The following is a 24450-nucleotide window of genomic DNA, read 5'->3' as shown; positions in this document are numbered from 1 at the left end:
CAAAAAGTTGTGCTATCATGTGATCCGTGAGACCAGCACTGACAGTTTCCCCATCAACTTCAAAATCTAAGAGTCAAAGAGACATTTGCTAAGTTTCAAAAAACTTACAATGAATGAAATGTATATGACTTATAGATAGGGCAGAATCAGGTAACGTTAATCACACTATTTTAAACACGGGGAAAGATTGATGGGCAGAACACAAAGAACACACGTCACAAGTTTGTCTGGACTTTTGCAAGATATCTACTTTTTGAACATGCACAAGACGGACGTTATTTGTATATCAGAGTTGGGTTTGGGCTGAAAACATGAAATGCACAGAGTTTAATAGGTATGAAACCGTATGTGTAACGAATGTCAAACGTTAATTTAACGCCTGGTTCAGATTACACGATAACATTTAACAGATCAGTTTGACGCAGGGTGTCGTGGGGATTCATAAACCACAACGGGCGTCGGGACGCAAGATTCAATAGTTTCATCTCGTATAGTGTGTCATAACTGCCCACTGCTCCGGGTGTGTGTTCACAGTGTGTGTGTGTTCACCGCTCTGTGTGTGTGCGCGCACTTCGGATGGGTTAAATGCAGAGCACGAATTCTGAGCATGGGTCACCATACTTGGCTGAATGTCACGTCACTTTCATAATAGGCGACAAACAATGTCGCGAGTGCGATGCTTCACGACATCACGACTAGCATGTTTAATTTTTAACGGTCATCCACGACGGTTCTGTCAAGAGTGAGTGAGTATGTGAGCGAACAACAGTGAGTGTGTGTGTGTGTGTGTGTGTGCGCGAGTGAGTGAGCGACAGTGTGTGTGGGCGAGACACCGTGACTATCATAACTGACACAAAAATCTTGTAAATTAATCTGAACCAGGCATAACTTAATTTACCAGAATTGCAGCACACAAACTAAATCACTTTATACTATAAGCGGACGGTTAATAGCACTGGATTCGTACATAAGCTAAATAAACTTGCTAATGCCATGCTTAAATAGCTGTAACATTTTATACATTTTTGATTGGATTAAATATAAAACTCACCTTTGAATTTTCTCTTTTCTTCCTCTGAGAATTCGAGTCCGGCCTCTGTTAATTTTAAAAGGAGTTCTTCTGACGACATCGACGACAAAGCCATGGTCGTCTGCTTCCCGCTCTTCGTTCTGTTTGAAAATTCTTTGGCCAATCAATGTCGTGTTGCTATGCCTATGACATATTGTGTATTGTAACGTAATATTTAAGTAATTAACTGCTTTAAAAATGTCAAAACGTGTACACAAATGGATAACAGCATTGCATGCTGTCATATATGCTAAATTTACGTTTCTAATTTCGCTTTGAGTAGTTGAAACATTTAAATTGTTTGTCACATGTACTAATTATATAAAAACTATAAACACAAATAATCAAAACTCACCTTTACATTTCGTCTACAAACTATTTGATCATTTAAATCCAGCTTCTTAATATTTTTGAGCTTTTAAGTCGAAAAAGACAGAAGCAAAATGCCTGGACGTGTGTTTCAGAAGTGCTTCTTCCCGCTCTCCGTAATGACAGAAAATTCCGTAACGGCTGCAGCAGCGATGCCGAATTCGACCAATCAGTGTCTTGTTGCTATGCAAATTATTTAACACAGCAACCAATCGTGCATGAAACAGTAATTTGTTTGGATTGCAAAGGAAAGCAAAAGACAAATTGCGTGGATACCAATGATAAATGTATTTAATCATGATTTGTCTATTAAAATATTTATTAAAAAAACTGCATGTATTTTGTTTTATAAATATCACAAAACCTGTTTCCTAGTGGTTTTCACATGTTTTTAGCACTATTTTCAGAACTGTTATGATAATGTACATTTAAGACAGTTGTATAAACTCATTTAAATATTTTAATCTGTAAATTATTCATATCTTTACGATTTAATCATTTTCGTTCACAGAGATTGTATGCTATTTGCAAATGTAATAATAAGGGAGCTGTCTATCAAGGTTGACAGGTATTCAATGTACCCTTGATGTGAGAACAATTTTGTACCTTCATTTCAGATGTACCTTAAAAGGTACCAAACAGTTTCATCAGAGGTCTTTCCTGTACCATTTAGGGTACAATTATTAAAAAGGTACAAAACCGTCCTTCGAGGAACATTATTTGTACCACCATGTACCTTTTTTTCTGAGAGTGCACTGACACAATATGAGATGATCACATTTCTTATTAATCACCCAATGGTCTGGGAGATTCTATGTAAACGTGTTGTAATGTAAAACATCAAGCCAACATTTGATTGCCTGAACTATGTATTCCCAGTCTGCCTAGACCAAATATCATTTTCAATATCCTTGTGTCAATATCCACAGTCAGGATGAAGGTTTAACAGCCATACAATAATGAAACTAGACTCTTTTAATGCTTTTACAGGGAAAACTCCTATTTCTTTTCATTCATGCACACTTCATATCTCTTTGCATTTGTACAATTTATTGCTGCAAATTAAAGGAATTAAATTGCACTTAATCAAACACATATTCACACTCTCCCTGTGGTTTTCTCTTTCTGCCCAGCCCTTCATCGCTCCACACTTCACACATTCCATTCTCATGTCATCTCAACTTTCCTCATCTGAGTGTTTCTCAGATCAACAGCACGAGTTTTACTAAAACATACACGTAGTATCAAATGTTTAGTCAAGAAAAATCTCAAGTTACTAGTAAATCTCAACACACACAAAAAATCTGTGTAATTTGTGTGTGGCTTCAAAAGACGCTGACCTGAATAGCTTTTATTTTAAACTAGAAAACAGGTGCTTAATCAAAATAAAAATATGCTCATAATTTTCCAGGAATCTGACCTCAAATCATACTACAGATCTGGAAAAGAGATTCTAAGAAGTGAATTACTGACCACACACACACACACACACACACACAGTCAAAATCAAATCACTCTTTTGGATTCAAATTCTTAACACCAATAAAAAAAAATCTTAAGCAATTGTCAACTATCTCAGAGGCTCTCTATGGACACAATTATGAAGAAATAGGTCAAACACACATACGGATAGCAAAAGGAAAATATACAGTAAAGGGATACACTTATACCAGCAAGACTGAATTCCAAAGATAAACAGATAATCACATAGAGCCTGTTAAAACATGTTTGATAATGGAACACAGACTCATTTGCTATCAGAGTAAACACACACACACACACACACACACACACACACACGGATAGGTGGGGGAGGACTGTGTATGAGATAATGGTTGAGCTCACTCTCTGGACTCTCTCACGTCGCCACCTCCTAAACGCCTGGCAGCCAGCTTGCATGTGTGTGTGTGTGTGTGTGTGTGTGTGTCTGAGTGGGTGGGTGGGAGAACTTAATTCATTTGCAAACTTTTGTATACATGTAACTGTTGCATGTCTGTACATGTAGGTCAGGCAAGTAAATCTGTGTTTGTAATTTCCTGCTGACATATGTGCATTAGTATAATCATGTGAATGAGTGAGCTTGTATGGGTGTGTATTCATGAACATTTGAACATTTGATGATGATTAAAGGAAATTGTAAAAATGTGTTTTAAATATTGAAAGCACTTTTTTTTCTTGGTTGATTTTGGCTGGGGATCCATAGCACTTTTTTGGCAGTGTGGACACCAAAATAATCATACTTCTCTCTCATCTGTCTTTATCTGACTCTGTGTACATGGTTTCCATTGTAAAGTTGCACTAAAACCCGACAGCATCATATTTTGGGAGGTTTCTTAACAATGGAGAACAGACAGATATATCAACACATTCACTTTACACACACATTATTCTCCCAGTACGTTTCTATAAAACATTCCAGGGGTTTTTCTGGCACTCTGGGGATGCAGGAGAAAATAAATGGCTGCACTGAGCATGCTAGAAAATTATGGCTAAATACTCTTGGCTGGCATTACAGCATTAATCATGCAGATTAAATAAAGCCTGTATTGAGGCATTTCGGGAGTGTTTCAAGGGCTTGTCCTGGTATTGTCATGCTTGAAACTTGCATATATATAATATCTCATTGCATCCAAAGCGACAACAATAGGAAACAGGATTTATTTGTGTAAATGTGTTTACACTGTCTTCTATAATGAACTTCAACAAGTCAGTAACAGTTAGGGTGTACATTAGAGTAAATAAAGACAGTTTTTGGTCTCTTACACAATCAAAAGTACCAATTTCTTTTCTAAGCTTGATGATTTACCACTTTAATCACTATTTGTCATACTAACCTTTAAAAACTGTATGAAACCATTACTCATTTTATTTTCAAGATTGTTTATGAAAATGCTAATTGCATTCCATTCAACACAGATTCATGGCTCATTATATACATTTATTTTGCTATTCTTCAATATGCCTTCCTTTTCTTTGTTTTATTCATGATGAAATTTCAGCAAAGTGTGTGATTTGACCTCCAGATTTAAAGACACCTAAGATGTCTATACATCTATATATGTCTGTGATGAGGCTCGCTTATTAAAAACATACACCCAAGGGGTCAGCTAGGTCATGCTTGCTAAATATTATTGGGGGGAAGCATCTCGGTGGTCTCTCTGAGTTGAAAAGCAAGAAAGGAACACAAAGAACAAGTAAAAATAAACATGGTATGCATTATTGCCCTGGAGTCTTCTCACAGGACTAAAGAGATCTATGTTGGTGTCCACTCACTGGAGCCTCTACGTAGGTGTTCTCATCTTCAGGATTGCTGAGTATTATGAGAAGGATAAGTTGGAGAAAGAGGGCACACAGATAAAAAGATGAAGATCACATCTTAAGCCTCACACACACAGAGACCCCTGATGCTGGGAGGCGGCCCACTATTAGTGTCAGTCATTTTCATACCATGCACACAGACACAGTAATAAAGATGTGAGAGTGATATATATAAACAATTTTCAAGCACATGGTTATGAACACATACCCTCAGCCGGTGGGTTCTCCTCCGTGTGGCCATTAAACTCTGTCTGATCATCTGTCTTCCCATTAAGACTGGAGATGGAGATCTGTCCATTCTTCTGAAGAGGCTAAAGAAGAGAGAGACATGAAGAGTTACAACTGTAACAATCTTTTCAGCAAAGGTATGATGACACAATTTAATGTGGGGCTATTCAAAACGATGATATATCGCAATTATTTCTCACCGGGCTTTGCTCAGTTGTACCCTTAGCTTGCTCTGAGTTTGGGTTTTGATCATATATGAATAACCAAATGTGTTCATAATAATACAAAAAAAAAAAATCATTACATTATGTACAGTATTGTTGAAAAGTTAGGGGAGTTAGATTTTTTTTTAATGTTTTTGAAAGAAGTTTCTCATACTCACCAAGGCTGCATTTATCTGATCAAAAATACAAAAAAATTGTTTAATTCATGTATTTAAATCTACAATCTGGTGTTCACCTACACAGACACACACACTGAATCTCCCTAAGGATAGTTTGATTAAATTAATGGATCGGGATGGCTTCCAAAAGCGAGGCACCTCTTGTGAAGATCCGGTAAAGGGGCTGTGGACTATTCAAATGGTTTGGCACTTCTCTGGTGAACTAAATTGAAGTGTTAAAACAGGTTCAGGAAAAGAACTCAGTGGAAGATGAGGATTTGAGAGAGGAATTGGTTTTAATTTCAGCATCAGCTTCCATGTTGACTACATTTAAATTGAAGATGACACTGATGTCAGAATAAGACAGATTAGATTAGAAAGATTCAGACAGTGGTTCAGCAGGTGTCATTTGAACCCATCCAGGCCTCTGACCCCCAGGCCTATCTCATGACAGTCATTCTCCACATTCTGAGACCCCTTCACAGAATTCCAGCTAAATGGGGGGAACCCCACCCAAATTCCCCTCACCACAGCTCTGTTTCATTCCCTCCTTTATCAGACTTGACGTCACTTGCCATTTACAGATCCATAACTCAGATCCATAATTAAGGTTTTCAAAAGTTTTGGGTAAGATTTTTATTTTCATCAAGGTAATTAATCATTTTATTGAATGAAGTGAAAGGTGAAAGCAAAGATATTATGTTACAAAAAATTTTTTTTTTGCTTATCACAGTTTCCACAAAAAGAAAAAAAGAAAAAATTGTTTTCAACACTGATAATAACAAATGTTATTTACGCACCAAATAATCATATTAAAATAATTTCTGAAGGATCATGCAACACTGAAGGCTGGAGTAATATATTCTATATATATATATATTATATATATATATATATATATATATATATATATATATATATATATATATATATATATTATATATATATATATATATATATATATATATATATATATATATATATATATATATATATACATATATATATATATTATATATATATATATATATATATAGAGAGAGAGAGAGAGAGAGAGAGAGAATAGAAATGTTTTTTTTTAAATGCAATAATATTTCATAACTTAAACTGTTTTACTGTATTTTTTATCAGATGAATGCAGCCTAAGTGAAATAGAGTTCTTTAAAACAAAACAAAATAATAAAATAAACTAAAAAAATCACCAAAAACTTTAAGGGTAGTGTACATACCAGGTGTGAATCCAACATTTTTCCATTTTTTCAATAAGATTTTTTCTTTTTGTCCAAATTTCCTAATAGACTTTTCATGTTTAGTTGTCAATATCACTAAAAATTTGATTACTGAAAGAAATGAGCACTTATGTTTCCATATTTGGCAATAACATATAAACTCTGGAAATCAGTTCTCCTCAGTATATTTATTGAAGAGTGGACTGTAACATAGTACACATACTCTAAAGTAATTTAATGAGAACCTGAAGTATTTATATAACATCACGTCATCTATTGTGAGTTGTTTACTTAATATTTTGGCATGTGATTTTCTTGATCAAATTCATGCAGAGCTTTTAGACTATTGGTGTCTGACTATTGGTGACCGACCAGCAGATTGGTTTCTGAGCAATGTCTGAGTTCGCTGGTGACACACTTGGTCCTTTACTAAGGTTGTAACTCACCCGGGACATTTCACAACTGTTCAACCAACAAAAAACTGACAGAGTGTGAGTGTGTTTAAGTGTGACAGTTGTTTGTCTGAAATAACTAAAGGTAAACACAATTTGTCTTTATGGCACCACACACTTGTGGGCTGAAGGTTTGCACAGAGGTGTGACATCAGATGTGAGTGTGTGTGAGAAGTCTACAATGTGTTTTGTGACTGGCCTTGTGCGCTGCTTTTTCAGTATATTTATCCTGTACATTAATATAACAAATATAATGTTTTCCTTTGTCCTTCCTAAAACTTAATTATCTGGAAATGCACCGATGCAACATACTTCAGTTCTGCTGCCCTGTATTGCACTGATCTGCCAGATTCCTTTTCTCTCCTATTCCTCCCCTCCTCTGTTGCAGTCTCTCTGCTTCATTCTGCAGATCACAGGTTCAGGGACGGCTGTTCATCCCACAAATCACTCTGCAGAGAGGTTGCAAATCTCTTCTCTGTAGGACAGGGAACGACAGCAAAGGAGAGGAGAATTCTTGCTCTCTTAAACATCTATCCAGTTGTCAAATACTCCAAATAACAGTCATCTTACACATGTGACTTTTTTAAGTATTCAATACTCTCTTGATGTCCATGACACTTTTTGGACTGTTAAAGTTTACAAAACTGTCATGTTTTTGAATTTAAAATGCCCACAAACAGCTGGAGCCCATATGTGATCAGTGTCTGAGACTGATATATATATATAGCCTCTTGGTATGAACAGTTAGATAATTTAGATTTGCGGAATACCTAAACTTTGTGTCCTCAGTCTTTTAAACGCCAATTTAAACATCTTAATGGCGATAAAAAGGCCTTAAACAAGGGTTTAAACTACAGTATATCAAATCCTTATATAGCTCATTAAACTGAAAGCCCAGACTAGTAAATGTATGGCAGCAACATTCATAACCATGTAACCATGATACCTGACCTCAGATCTTAAATGATGACTGCATTGTCACAGACATTGTGAGTGGATATAAGTGACAAAATACGCAAAGCTACAAGGACTGGTTTTAGATTATTTATGTATCTGATGTTTGGTTCAGTCACTGCATGTATCTAAAAACATGCCTGCATTTTCCTTTACTGTAGGCCAGAATAAAAGTTTGAATCTAATTCTGCCAATTGTAAGGATGGACAGGGAAGAGCATCACTAGATGAGGTAATTATTAGAAAACTTCCAAGTTCAGAGTGGTTAGAGATGCAGACTGAGATTCTTCAGAAGAAAAGGGAATATTAGATATAGAGCTATGTATCATTATTATAGAAGCGTTAAGATTAAACATAATGTACTAATCAAACTGTAGACAGACAATAACAGTGGTCAGAACACTGAACCCTGTGGGACTCTGGTGGTGAGTTTGTAGAGTGGGGAAACAAAACATGATAGAATCTTCTATCAAAGGAGTCTAGAAGGAGTAAGACTTTAGATCCAAAATCAGCAACTGATGGTTGAACCAGACAGGTCCAGATAAACAGAAACTGTGAGCTAAGAGCTCTTACTGTAAGGGATATTCACCCAATAATTCTGCCTTCATTTACTCATCCTTGTGTCATTTCAAGCTTCCATTACTTACTTTCTTCTGTGGACACTTCAGAAGTTAAAAAAAGATTCCCATACAGTTTTTCAAAATATCTTCTTTTCTGTTGCACAGAAAATAAATCATACAGGTTTGGGACAACATGAGAATGCATAAATAAAACAGAATTTTTACTTTTGGGTGAACTGTCACTCTAAGCAATTTTATTACCACAAGGAAAGCTATTACAGTTAAATGAAGCCTGATTACTATGGGTGAAAGTGTTTTGTGTAATGAAGTTTGAAATCTTGCAGAAAATTGACCCTAAAACTTTTTAAGTTAAGCTTACAAATCCTGATGTCAGAGGGATGAGCAACAGGGAATCATATCAGACCAAAGTCAATTAATTGGATCCATACTGCTCAATTGTCCCAGCTTTGGTATGACTTCCACCCTGAAACTTTGTTAGTGTGACTGTAGTCTTGCATAGCCTGAATTTTAGACTGTCGGCTGTAGGTCTGGAATCTATGGCAGCTTTCATTGGCTAAGGCCCGCCTATGAGGTCATTTGACCGACATGTCAAACAACCAATCACAGTTCGTTTTGTTCAGTGTCACGTTTCGGGGCATGGAAATGTTGCCACAATAACAGACCGGTGTGTAAAACTCTCAGACGTATTTTATAGATTCTATGCTGTGAACTTTAAATATTTGAGATACTTTTAAATATCCAGCATTTAGTTTATCCTGATAAGCGCTCATCGTCACAGTTGTAAACACAACGGCTTTCTTCATTCATGAGGAGGTTTGGCGCCACAGAATTTTTGTAACCAGGCAGAAATTTAAAGAACGTGACACACACGTCTCCGGGAAATCCTGTTTAATTCAACCAATCCGGAGATGACTTCGACACTTCTAAAGTGTTTTTACTTTTGTGTCCTATATGCATCAGATGTTTAGCCAACGGTCTGTGGGCGTGACGTCCAAGGCTAAGACTACTGTGACAGTTAACCTCATTGCTTTCTTTTGCTGTATTGAAATCTGCTTGGAGAGAAATTGTAATTGAGATTGGCATTTGAGATCTCATGATAGATGCATGTTGTTTATGCCCCAAACACAAACCTCCCAGTTGAGAAAATAACCCTCCCTGATACAACAAACTAGAAGCCTCTCAACTGTTGTCTACTGTATCCTCCTGCTCTCTCGCTTTCACCTTTTGCTTAGCACTCTGCTTCATTATTAAAGGCATAGTTCAATGGCAAGGAAAATTCAACAGATCACAAAAAAAGTATTTTAAAGAACTGCCATTTGATAAAAGTCAATGGGATCCAAAACATCACACTTGAAAATGGCGAAATATTTCCATACTCTTTTTAGGCATTTAAATGTAATTCATATCAATGACTGTCAGCAGCTTTATGCAGAAGATTAACTTCACTGAGACAACACACAATTTAGCCGTTTCTGATGTACATATATTGCACATATTCATCATATTTAACTTAATCTGCTCAAAATTCCAGCTGAATTTTGAAACAGTAAACCACTGCATGAGAGAAAAAGACATGCTGTGTAGGGAGTTAAGCACACATACAGACTTCGGTAACACACATTCAGTATTGGAGCCTCGGAGACCACAAACTGCATGCATCATCTCATTCGACACAAACACAGATGTGAAACGATCAGCCTCTGGCAACACACAGAAAACCTCAGTCTTTCTCAGTTAAGTCACTTACTTCACAAACAATCTACACCAGTGCAGTATTACTGTGGTAAACTGCCCCAGTGTTTTAACAGGCTATGCTTACAACTTGATCTTGACACATAGGCCACCGAAATATACTGCACCTTCACACGCCTAATCATATCAAATGTACATCTGAGTTGATCTGAATCAGTTACACTGCTTGACAACAGTCTTTGAGGTCTACAAATTATCAGCCTTCGCGAAGTCTGAATCGGAACAAGTGCACCACACACCAAACTGCCCCTTTCTCACTCACTGAAGGGGAAATCTTTGGTTTCAAAGGCAGACAAACACATCATCTTCTTGCTTACATTTATTAGACTGTGGCAAATTGTAGGCATTTGAGTCTCACATTTACAAATAGCATAGTGACAGCTTTGCATTTCTTCACCCATCCTTGATAAATCACATATCTTCAAGGAGGCTAGGGATTAAATGCTCGGTTTGCTAAATTTTCATTCATGTTGGCGTCAGATTTGTTTGTTTCATGGAAACTTATGCAGTGAATTCTTTACTTCTCATTAGATGAAGGAGGAATTTCTTTTTCTGGCAATGACTTGAAGCAATATACGAAAAAGGAGTGATTGTGTTAAAAAATTCCAGGAACTTTTACATATAAATGTCCGTGCGGAGTCTTCCAAGCTGTGAGCACCCCACCATGCGTTTTCCTGATTTTTCTGACCCCCTACTTGCCTCCTGCCGATACTGGGAGTCTTCTGTTCTTTCCACTCCCCAAACAGCTGTCACTAAGGCCACCATCACGAGCAAACATCAATGTGATAGGACAGGACCTCCCTGTGTCTCTGGCAGATCAGCTGGACTGTCCCAGATTCAACCCCCCCCCCCCCCATTCGGTCTGAAACAATAAACTTCCTCCTCTCGCTCTATCCCAAAGGACCTCCTGTGATTCAGATCATAAAGAGAAAGGAATAGTTCAGACGTGACTCTCCTGATATTTTGAAGAGTTTAAAGTTAGGATCTGGTGAAGACAGTGAAAATGGATTGGTCAAATCTCTGGCAGAAACAAGGGATAGTTCACCTAATACACAAACAGTGTTTCAATAAGAGAATTCTGCACTAAAATGCTGTTACTAGGGTCCTACAAAACCTGCTTTTAACTCATCTGTTAACTTGCTGCTGTCCTAACCAACAGACAAACTACTTGTCACTGAAACAGTGTTTTCAATACACTTTCCCTCAACTTTCAAATGACATTTTCCATCAGTTGTTGAACAGACAGAAAGTGCTTTTACTCAGGAGACCTGAGAAGATTAGATACAACACATGGGAAATTAGTTCCTCACTGTCGCCAACGGCCACATGATTATCCAACCAAAGAAGATACAGAATTGTTTTTAAACAAAGGAACTGAGCTTATAGAGATTATCACATGCTTCCTGATTTTATTTTATGCCTTAACAATGTTACTTTGGTAGAGGCATGTGACCAAATCTGGTGGAGACACGCACATTCACAACCACTTTCAGCTATGAGCTATATATCCTTTGACCTATGAGCATCTCTGTTTTCATAAACCTTGTAAATGAATCTTGCATATCTTCTCCTAACTCTGCCAGTGATAAAAGTCCATCACTATTATCTCTAATAAGGAGAGAGAATGCAATCACTATTTACTACAGTGCATTCTAGGACTTTCTATTAACTCTAACCCTCTGTATATATCTGAAGATAACATTTCTAAATGTCCTGGCAAGGCGCTGAGCCAGAGCGATATATGACCTTTCAATCAATACATGATTGTGCTGAGATTTTACAACTCTCATTGGACGTTTACACATTTGATATGTGCTATCTAACTTCCACTCCCCACACTCCCATATACAGATACACATGCACCTTTACCAGAAATAGGGATCACAGCAGTTTGTCAAGAGGCATGAGTCATGATTTGCCTTTCAAGGATGAAGAAGGGTTATTCTGTCCTCTGAGAGAAAGAAAAAGAGAGATGGTGTTATGTGTGTGTGTGTGTGTGTGTGTGTGAGAGAGAGAGAGAGAAAGAGGGGACAGCATCTGGTTATTTTTGGTACAGCACTAAGCTGATGAGACTCTGCACTGCAGTGAACAAGAAACAGCGCATGTGCCTGAAACAGGAAGTCCTTAACTCCTCCCCTGGCTTCCTTATTTGTTTAGCTGTCTTCCAAAGCCAAAGTCACAAACAAACATAGTGACAATTTCATACTGGAGGCATGGGAACTGTGGCATGATTACAATCATGCAATGTGATGTCTTTTGGTGTCCCCCCAGGCTTGATTCTAAGTCATTTTATTGTTTTACCCATTAATCATCAACAACTGCATATATGGCTCACTTATATATCTGTGAATTTGGAGAAAGTGTAACACACAATATGGTGGAGTAAATCCTACCTTCTAAATAAAAGATCCAATCGTAAATTAATGAAAAGTCATTGCTCACTGCAGCTACAATTAGTGTGTGTTCACTGCTGTGCGTGTGTGCGCACTCTGGATGGGTTAAATGCAGAGCACGAATTCTGAGTATGGGTCACCGTACTTGGCTGTATGCCATGTTTGTTTTTTTCAATTTCAATAGTGTTTCCATTACATCACAGCTGATAAAAATCATTGACCACTGATGTTTTGAATGCTAATATCTTTTAAATGTGAATTTTGTCATTTTTTGGAGCACATAGCTTATAGATAACCTTAAGGCTAACATATTCATACCAAAAGCCAAAAAACATGCATGGAATTATGGTTCTAAGACCCAAACATCTGATTCAATTAGTTGTTTTCCACTATGAATCAACTGAACTTTCCCCCCAACTAATCAAATGATTTTTCTTCATTCCATTTTCTATTTTTGTTTTGTATATTTTTTCTCTCTTTTTTTTTTTTTTTGTAAAATATCTGCTTTACACATATTTGTGAACATTTATGTAGGCTATGTGTCTTCTGTAAGGCACTTTGTAAACAGTTTTAAGTGTTTCTGTGTACATAAAGTTGTACATACCAGAAGAAATAAATAATTACTCAAATCTACAGCTACACCAAAAGTAACTTTTCTCATAGAAATATTACACTGTCTAAACAAACCACTTCACCATGGTGGTCTTAGCCATAACTCACAAACACAGAGTCATAGTTATTATCCATTCGTGATGCTTCCCCATGACTTAAATGAATGCTAGGGCCCATTTCCAATATTGATATTACTCAGACACAGCCAGTACAGTTACTGTCTGCTATCAAACTTCCTGTACTATTATTCATATCCTTTCATCAATGATTAGAAATCAGATGCTAGGTGATCTTGACGAAAACTCCACAATCAGCTGGTGCAAATATCATTCACTCTTAACTCTTGATTCGCAAAGCAGAACTTTGTTCTTTAATGTGAATAAAAGGATTCATTAGGAATCCTTTACATCTGCCAAGATTGTCATGACGGATTAATTTTGGTCAGATTTAAAGGCTGTTAGGAGAGTAGGAAGACAAATCTGACAAAGCCTTATGACTCTCTGACAAATGGAATCCACACTTTAATTACTACATCTCATTGAACTCTTTGAACTACATTTCCCCAAGGGGCACAGATAAAGCTCACCCACACTGTTAAAACTCAACAGATTCAGAAACAAGAAAAATGCTACATTAAAGGAAATTAAGACTGAAATGTGCCGTCATATAACATTGTTCATTTGCACATAATATCTGCGTTTTTGCACCAGATTCACTAAAGGTATTATGCAAATAAGACATAAACACAAAAACTGCCAAAACTTTGTGCGAAACAGTTGCATCTCGCAATTCTCACATATTTGCCTACATGCCTCTTCTCCGTGATTTGATGCATTATTGCTGTCATCTTCATTAGGAAATGCTTTTCACAAGAGGTAAAAGCTATGTTAAATCGCTGAAATAAAAGAGCAGTCAAAATGTTTAGCAAAAATCTCAGCAGCCATCTCTTCTTTTTCAGGAACAAACGCATATCAGATTATCTGTTTTGAGGTTCATTTGTATGGGAGTGGTTCCTGTCTGTGATGACATTACATCCAGTACCATCCACTGATTGCGGCTTCTGTCTAATTTTGTTGACATCATCATTATTACCCTGTGTGGGAGTGTCTGTATTTGCATAATCTCTTTGATCCAAAGGCTGATTGCTACATGCATAACAAAAACATTGCACAGAATAGAAGATCTATGACTGTTACGCTCAGTTAAAAAAATTCAGCTGTCTAAAAAATGTGAAGGCTGTGTCTGCTTATTACAGAGAAACAACAGTTATGACATCAGCTAAATCCAATCAGCGTTTCTTAGCAATAAAACTAGCATGCAAACAGCCCAGGACCAGCTGGACTGCACAATCTGCCAGGCCAATCCAATTTCCAGAGAAAAGAACATCATTACAATGTAGTTCTTATGGCTAGCAACAGCATCTTCCTTCGCTTATGGATTTGTGCAATATGCACAAAGATGGCAAAAATGTAACCCAAAATTGTAAGTCATTTTAAAAAGCCTAAATCTGTTAAAAAGCATTCAATCACCTGTGGTTGAGAATTCACATTCAAATCCAAAAGACTTTCAGAATCCATCCTTGCGAAACTTCCGGATGATGTTTATCTTCAAATGAGCTATATATAAATTCGATAGTCTTCACTACATTTGTAATAAGCTGTGAAGAGAGCACATTTAGGAGCCTTTAGCTCTTGTTCAGCACCACAATAGGTTTCTTGAGCTGTGAAGTGCAGACAAAAGTAAACGCTTGACAGGGATTGTCTTTTTCTGGCAGGGCAGTAATGAAACGTTATTGACGCTGGCTCCTGATGAAAGCTCTTAGTCTGGGATCTTTACTTTTATCAGCAGATGCCCATCGCCTGTGAAGAGTAACTCAGAAGATCAGGAAATACGATGAAAGTGCTTGTTTACTTGAGAAAAGGAGTGAAACTGAGGAGCACAGAAATTTTTTTTTTGCTACATATTGTTAATTAAAGATGATGTGTCTCATGTATTATAAATGGTCTCTTCTTTTTACCTTTGCCCTCATTGGCCTCAGTTTTTTTCTGTTCTGGAAGACTGTGTTTTTATGTAACTCTGGCACTTATTAACATTTTATGAGGCCAGATTTACTTCTAAACAGGGAGAGAGGGAAGGGTGAAGGGGGCTTGAAACAAAAAAAAGAGAGTTAAAGTGATGGAGGAGGACAGTGAGAGTTGGCTGGTGAAAATAGAACCCTTCTATTTCGACCCATGTAAACAGGTCCTTTCTAATTGGAGAGGGAAATTGAGATGGCACCGGCAGGGTCAGAATGAGTGAAAGACTGTCTGTTTACAGTCTGTCTAAACACGAATTTGGTTCAAAGCTTCACTTTTACACAACAAACAAAAGAAAACACTAGCAAAGAATTCAACGAATACAGCCCCAAAATATTTCATGTTTTTGAAGAAGTCTCTTTTGCTCATCAAGGGGGATATGATCATTATTTAATATAGAAATATTTTGTAACACTGCAAAAGTCTTTCCTTTAAAATTAAAGTACTAATTTATTTTAATTACATGATCAACTCAGACTCCATGAAATATACGTACTGTATATATTTAATGATGTCTATAGCTAGGTTTTTATGGTGTGAAATATTTATAAAAGTTGCTTCTTTAATTCCACATTAGTAAAAGAAGATTGTTTATTTGGATCCCTGCCCTCCTGCCAGCAGACATCGTGTGCCTCAGAGAACAGACCTGTCAAGACACAGACAAGCTCTATGTGTAAATGAGTTCAATTATTTAAAAATAGCTTAAACCTCTGCCCTAAATAACACATAATCAAGAGAATAACGGTATCTTTAAACAGGAAGAACCTTCATGTGCATCATGCCTCCTCTAATTTCCTTTTCTGGACAGGAAGTCCTGCTCTGAAACAGGGTGGTCCCTTTAATAACTGATGTAATTACCCAACAACAAACTATAAACACTCAGTAAACACCTCATAAATAGATTATTACTACTAAAAAAGGAACCAAAAAAAATCAGTTTTATACATTATATTTAAATAGATTTTCCCAAGCCCAGCCATCACTCATCTATTTTTTTCTTCTCTTCCACTTTTCCTCTCTCTGGATGATGACAGCTCACTCTCCATCTGCATCCTTCATCTAAGTGAATTACTTTAAGTGCCTCCCTCTTTCCTCTAATAAAAGACTAATGGTCTTTTCATACACTTTTCAAAACTCTCATATGACAACGCAGTGAATGTAGACATCCAAGTGGTCAGGATGTCCTAGGCTGATTTTCATTAGACTTGAACCGTAAAGTGTGAAAATTATATTAATAATATACAATAACCACAAGGCTAATTTATTAAGTTAATACTATTTTATATAATTTTGGATTTTATAAATATCCAGATCAGCTGAACAGACAACTTTTCCAACTAACTGAGCCATTTAACAAATTCCTCACTGCAGTCAAAGCTCAGGAAGTCCCGACTCCCACTCTGGTTCATTAGTGTGAATGGGACGGTGGGGCAAACAGCCTGACAGGCCGCCACTGCCAAACCCTCATTAACCACTGATTCCCCTGATGTCTGCATGCACTTCCATCACATCCTACACTCCACAATATTTGACTCCATTCCCTATTTTCACTCATCTGTTGATCCTGGATCAGATCCTCTGACCATAGAGCCCCTTTCACACTGCACGTCGGACCAGGCATATTGCCGGAACATTGCCGGGTCGCCTTCTGTGTGAAAGCAACCACGTCCCGGGATTGATTCCGGCATTGAACCTGGGTCGGGGACCTAGTAACATTGCCGGGTTCAACCAGGGACGAGCGCTGTGTGAACAAAAGCCAGCTCTAATGCCGTGTCGAAGTGATGACGCGCGTTATCAGGCAACTCTTTTACCGGCTGTTTCGAAGGTAGATCAACGTTCATGATGAAAAAATATGTGCAAACTGTAATGAAGCAGACACTTTCCGCGCTGACGCTGAGATCGTTCACTTGCTTCAGTGAAAGTATAACGTGCCTAAGGTTTTCGACTCGTACATTACACGTCACGCCCTGATGTCACGTGTCTTTACGGGATCTAATCTAGCAACCCGGGATGTGACCACACAAGAGTCAGCATGACATCTCATGTTTTTTTCATTTCTTTCACAAGCAAAAAGAAAAACATATCCCGCTCTATCTCTCTCCATTTCTCATCTTTACCATTCTCGTCAACTCCAGTGGCAAAGCACATGTTTATTATCCATCTACTTGTTTTCCCTCCCAATGCCCTCTCTTTCACACTCTTTATACTTGATATGTTCCCATTCAAACCAACAAACTTCCTCCCAAGTCCCCCTCCCAGCATCACTCTCTCCCTCTCTCTAGTTCTCTTTCTTCAGGCCGATGAACACACAGCACCCCTCTGCCCCGGGACCTGTCCTCCAGCCCATCCTAAATGGGCCCTCTGTTCTCCACTCCTCCCCCCTCTTCTCGGGTCCCATCCTTTATAAGGCTCTTATCTGATTGCAAACGCTCCCACACAGTCCCTTTCTCATTACCGCTCTGAAAAAAGGGTTTTATACCGCTCTTCATAAAGTTAAATAAGTTTACGCAAGCTAATCGCATGTTTTGAGTATTTTCAGGCTTTGAATAGTGTGAATCTACTCCAGATAATCGCAACTAAAGGGTGTTTATGAACTCGTCAATCAGTGCATTGTTGGTTTTGAAAAAGGCCCGAGTGTGTCTCTCAGAGTAAGGGAAACATAAGCATTATTGTGAGTTTATATTTGCAATTGAGTCTTGAGACTTTGCCATTGAATCCACAGCAAACAGTCTGAAAAGAGTCGAGAGCTGAGGGTTAGCCCCTATTGGTATTTTAACAAAGTGAGTGTTTTGGAGGCATTTCAGGGGGAGGAAATGTTAAAATGTGAGGGGATGTCTAAGTGAGTGCTCAACCTCGTGTATGTTTTGACCCAATTTAGATAGCGCGAGTGTGTGCGAAAGAGAGAAATAACAAAAATTCCAATGTGCACCAGAAAGGATGTTTATCAACCACATCTCCAGTAGGGCGCCTCACACAAACGCTGTATACACAGCATGTAGTTGTATTTCTAAAGCGCACACACACATACGCTGTTGACAGGGCAGTCGCTCGTGTCTTGCCAGACTACACCTGTTCAAAGGCCCTTATCTGATAAATAACAAACACTGGAGTTTTGAATATTCCATATCTCACACACGTTTTGACATGTTTCAGTCTAGATTTCAATTTACACAGAATTCAGAGAAGTCACAAAACTGGATGGGTTTAAAAGGGCTTTTTGTGTCTCGTTCCAACAGCTACATGTTTATTCTTTTAGGCTTGCCTGTTAAAAAAAAAGGCAAATACTGTATACAAGCTGAGCTGTCAGACAATCATCATGCACTTCACAGAAACTAAACAGCTGAAGAAGAAGAATGGAATGTTGGGAGACAACATAATGCAAGGACATTGTCTTGTTTGTATCTTCTTTAAACAACTGTAACCCTTTTTAGGAACAAAATGTGTCCCATCATATTCCTGCACGTCTCTCCTAAAACAAGCTGTGGTCTGTTGTTTTAAGTTTCATAATTAATGCGGTTGTTGTGCTGATCTCTTTGGCAAAAATGTAATAAAGGAACAATTTACAACATACAGCAGATAATATCGTATTAATATTCAAAAGGCTGAACATACTGGTAGATGTACAAGAACATACAGAAAAAAATATGCTTTCCACTTGCAAATATGTAAAACTAATACACTGGGATCATCTCAGTAATGGCTTTGTCAATAATGTACTCTATGGTTTTTTGTACAAGCACTTTTTAAATAATTAATGTGACCAATATGAAATTTGATCGTGTTAACATCAGATCAGAATTATCATAGGATTTATGCCAAAATATGAAAAAGTTATGTTACGGATCTAGTTGTAGGTTACAGAGTTATCGAATGTCTCTGTGTTTTTTAAATGGTAAACAAAACTCTCTGGTTACCAGCATTTTTCTAAATATCTTTCTGTTTTCTAAAGAAGAAATAATGTCATACGAGTTGGAAACGACATGAGGGGGTATTCATTTTTTTATAAACTATTACTTTTAGGATTCAAGCACCTCTTAAAAAGGCATAATTGCATAATAAATTATAGTATAAGATTGTCAGTGAGTTTACATCAAAAATCATCCTGTGATTCTCTGTAAACCACTGAGTTTTTTTGCATGGCTTCTGCTTGCTATATTATCCCGTCATTTTGATACATAGCTCTTTGAAGCAATATAACGCCAAGGTGTAAGTTATGCATCCCGTGATTTGGCACATGACAAGAAATAACAGCATAGTGCAAATTTGTGTCTCTAAATTAGGAAAAGGCATCACACAAGAGTGAAAAAGTCCCAGATTGGTTGGAGCCAACTCAATCTCATGAAAAAAAAAAACTGTTTTGCAAAGTTGCAATTTCTTATGAATATGTATATTTGAAAAAATGAATAAATAAATAACAACAAAAACAGAATGAAGGTCCACGCCTGAACTTAACCATCAGTGGGGAATGAGAAGATTGTATGAAAAAGTACAGATGTGATTGTACGAATTCATACAAAATCAACCATCAATTTTTCAAAACAATCTTTTTTTTTATTTTATCCAGAATCACTCAGAGTATGGTTTCTCCCATCAGCAAATGGGAAATGGAAAACCTGGATTACAGAAAACAGAAAAGAGGGGGACATTGCTGTTGCTCCAGTCACAACCTGTTCCAGTCCACTTGTTGTTTAACAATTCACAAAGAGTAAGGAATGTTTAATATAGACCTATACTAAAATATAACCAAATTAACTTGACTATTTTTTACTCTATGCCATCTAGAAACTCTTATGTCTGGCACTTATTGTGATATTTAATAAAATGACTTTGATTAATTGCAACATTATGCTAATATTCATTATGACAGCACTCCTGCACTTAAATATTAATAATATATTCAGAAGCAGAACTACTTGAATGATAATTCAAGTCAAGTAAACATATTCAAACAGTAATGAGCCTATAACCTGGCGGATATTCTGACTCACAATGTCATAAAATATTGAGAAACATACACATTCATCCTGAAGAATTGTGAACGGTATAGAAATGCAGTCATCCTCTTGAAAAATCTCCAAAGAAAATCTACATTTTCTGTTCTCTGACGACATCCCATGTTGTTGTTGTCTGGACCAAAAAAAGTGTCGCACCTCTGCTGCAATAACCGATGGAGTCAACCTGACTGCCTCAATACTGCATCACTGCAAATGTACTCATTAAACTTGAAGAAAAGCTCTAAGAATAGACACGTTTGAACGTTTTCTCGATTAGGCCTACATGCTAAGGCGAATCAAGAAAGCGCACAGCGCAGTCACAGCTGTCAGAGGAATCAGATGTTTACATACAGCAACAGTAACTAGCTGCGCCACACATCTGACTCAAGGGGTCCCGAATGGGGATACTTAGGAGAGCATGTTAAGTGTTTTACGCCTCTTCTATCCACACACATCCAAAACGTCACATCAGAGCGACAATATTACTTTTCAAACGCAGTGTTACCTTGCCGTCTACGTTTTCTCCATCCTGAGTGTCGCTGAGCTCCGCGCCGATGTCCTCTGGCGCATCTTCAGGGCTCTTCGCGTCCCGCTGCACGGATGGTGTCGCTCCCATGCTGAATAACGTCGCTAAGTCAAATAAGGAGTGTTCAAAATGAAGTAGTTATCCAATAGCTTGTGTTAATGCGCCCTGCAGTCCGTCCCGAGGGTTGTCTGCTTTGGAAAATGTTGAAACGGGTCTGTAGGTTCACTTTTAGGAGCCCTCCTCCCATCAGTATCACATGGAGAGCAGCCAGACACGCCTTACACAGCATCAAACGAGAGAGGGACCTGGGAGTGCAGCACCATCAGTTTACACAATTACAAACTGAATTTGGCTAACATCCTCTGGGATAATCATGCAAATTATAGAAGATTTAGATGGACAAAATAGACTTCTGAGGCAAGAACTTACCATTCTGATTTATAAGCTGATGTAATTCTTAATTAAAATAAAAATGAAAATGTAATTTCACTAATAAAAATAACTGAACACATTGTTTTCTGTTACCATTACAACTCAGTACAGTTACAGTAACAAAATGTCTTACAACCCCACCCCCCCAAGTGAACATAATCAAAATTGCTCATTATAAACTACATGCTTGCTTTTATTTAAACTGCTCATGAAATTCCATAGAATATTAAGATATTATTACAGCACGTGCCTTTCTTAGTAAAATTAAAAATATGCAGAGCCATTCATTTTACAATGGCATGCAGCTAGCTGTAGTAATGAAAATATTAAAGCTTAAGCTTCAGCCCTGGTTTTATTTACAGACAGTGGGAATGTCAACATTGGGGCCTCCACAGAAATACAGCCCAATGGAACGTGTCCCGCAGGAAATCTCGAATTAAGAGGGCACTGTAGTTTGCATCCACATGCATGCATCTAAACCAACCATGCAGTGAGGTCCCTATCTCTCTCTGTTAATTACATGTTTGGCTGTGTTTCAAAGCATTTTGTTTACAAGCTTTAAATGCATAAATTACAGGCCACTTGCGAATCACAACCAAGTGTGCACAAGCCACCTCGTGGTGGCACGATACACTGGCTCTTTGTGTAGAGAAGTAAACAACACCTAGTGTAAGGGTTAAGATTAAAATATATAATACATTCAGGTTTATTAAGAATACCAAATGCATTATGCAGTAGATTTAGGTAATTTGGTTATGTTTATGTTATGCAAAGATCATTCCTGTAGATGCCTATATGCTGTGCGATTGGAGAAAGTTTGGCCATTGTTATAGGATAACATGCGCTATAATAAAAGAGAGAAAAACATTTCAAGAATGGACTGAGGACATGTTTGCCTTTCAGAAATACCCAGACCATATTTAGAGGCAGTAGTTTGTGGTGGTAAGAGAAGTGGTATGTTTTGAGCACATTGTTAAATCCATAACTTAAAAAAGACATAAAGCAAAAAGGCTCAGATCATGACCTGTCTTGAGAGTGTAAGGGAGTTATTTTTTGTGTCCTCAAAAAAAAAAAAACTCTCTTATTACTTAGAGCAGTGATTAACTTATATCCAACATTTTATAGGTTAGGACTCCTAATTTAATCAAGGTTCAGACTGTATCGTAATACATTCACACTGTAATTGAATTAAGTAACATTGACTTTGTCCAGTGTGACCCCTCACACACTTGGTGCAGAACGAGGCCCAATGACAAATAAGCTGAAATCCAAAGCAACTGCAGTTATTAGTAAATAACGACTTAATTTGCCTTTTAGCTGATGCTGAATGAGGCAAATAAAAATAATCTAAATAATCGGTGCTTGAATTGCCAGATTTTGTCTAAATGTCACAAAAGAACAGTCCTAAAATAATTGAAGCAAGATCTCTGTGACCCTAACAACATAACTTAATTGAAACATGCCTGATTTGAGATTCTTGACATAGACGTGGACTTTATGAATTGCCTATAAAAGGACTGACGTCAGTACAGCTAATTCAGAGTTCCCAGTATTTGTTAGGCTATCAGGCTGATGCTGCAATAATCACAATGATATTGTTATATGATACCATTCAAAAGTGTGGGGTCACCATAATTTGTTTAAAAGTGAAAACAAGTGAGGCATTGATATTGTAACAAAAGAAAATCCTTTTCAACTAAATGCTGTTCTACTGAACTTTCTATTCATCAGAGAATCCTTTCAAATGTATCGTGTTTTCCACAATATTTAGCAGCACAACTGTTTATGAACATTGATAATGAAAAATGTTTTAATCAGCATATTGATGTGTTCAAAAACATGACAAAATCTTACCAACCCCATACATTTAAACTGCAAAGTATTGGGTGAAATGCATTAAATAAGCAGTAAAAAGTCTTACAAAAGGTCAAAAGGGCAGCAGTCACTATAGCAGCAACAAAAACCCATGTGCTAAATAATAAAATAATTACTTTCCCCTCTTTCAAAGCACACAATCTATTTGTTTTTTTACAACATGGAAAAAAAAGGAACAATGATACTCTGGACAACCGGCCATTCATTTTAAGTGCCTAAAAGAAAAAGAAAAAAAGGCAAGAGATTAGAAGTACAAGAGACTACAAGTTTTTGTGTGTGAGTATTTGAGATGTCAAGCTGAGCTGGTCAGCTAATTATGTGTGTCATCAATGACAGAAGCAACAGGCCTCTCTCTGAAAGGGGTATGAATGAGTACTGCGGCCCTCACAGGGTGTCTCTGATGGGACTGCATCCTGTAGAGGCAAAAGAATAGAAAGACCCTGTGGGGGTCAGTCGTCTGCTACTGTGTAATACATCACAGCTCTTCATTCGGATAAAAGACCAAGAAATCTAATCTAGAGGAATTTCATATTTGTGGACCAACAGTCTGACTCCACAATATGGATGAGTGATTCATTAACTCGTTCATACATCACTAATGCATTCTCTCTCACACACACACTGGATGCTGAACCATTACATTTTTGGAAACAGTGGCCCATTGATAAACAAAAATAAAATGAACGAATGAGAATGTTCAGTATTGTTTTATTGTTGTCAACTTGTTCGGATTGCTTTTTTCATTGTAGAATCTATCATCACTGGGAAAATACAGGTTTTCAAGCGTACATATCTATTGCGACAGTCAATGGAATTCTTCTTTACTCACGTAGCACTGTAGTAATCAGAATAACAGATAACAGAGGAACGTCTCAAACGAGACTTTCTGGCATGTACCCACATGCACGCTGAAAATGTGCATTCACAGGTAGTCAGATCTATGCAACACTTCATTTATAATAGAAAGAGAGACAGAGAGAGAGAGAGAGAGAGAGAACAGGTGTCAAACCACTAACACCACTTGTAATTTTGTTTGGTGTAGTGTCTAAATAAAAGCACCTCAGACTTAAGATTCAGAACATATTTGTCCGTAACAAATATCTGAAACCGTTTAATGCTACACAAGGAGAATAGTAGTAGTATTTAAAAAAATAATCTGAAACATTTAAAACAGAAATATTAAAGCATTAATGGAATGTTAGCTATGTAG

At 37.3% G+C, this 24450-nt stretch overlaps 1 protein-coding gene across 1 annotated transcript in view; it reads right to left on the bottom strand.

The window, feature by feature from the left end:
* Nucleotides 1-21159, bottom strand: part of akap12b (A kinase (PRKA) anchor protein 12b) — a 39864-nt gene extending 18705 nt beyond the window's left edge. Inside the window, 2 exon segments of the mRNA XM_026291104.1 lie at nucleotides 4965-5067; nucleotides 20913-21159. Of these exon segments, the coding sequence (XP_026146889.1) occupies nucleotides 4965-5067; nucleotides 20913-21023 (214 nt within the window). The 5' untranslated portion in view covers nucleotides 21024-21159.
* Between the last annotated feature and the right edge of the window lie 3291 nt (nucleotides 21160-24450).

This window comes from Carassius auratus, chromosome 20, assembly GCF_003368295.1.
Source record: "Carassius auratus strain Wakin chromosome 20, ASM336829v1, whole genome shotgun sequence".
NCBI classification, from domain to species: domain Eukaryota; kingdom Metazoa; phylum Chordata; class Actinopteri; order Cypriniformes; family Cyprinidae; genus Carassius; species Carassius auratus.
Note: the sequence above shows the minus strand (reverse complement) of the source record. Positions and strands in the feature narration are given on the sequence as shown.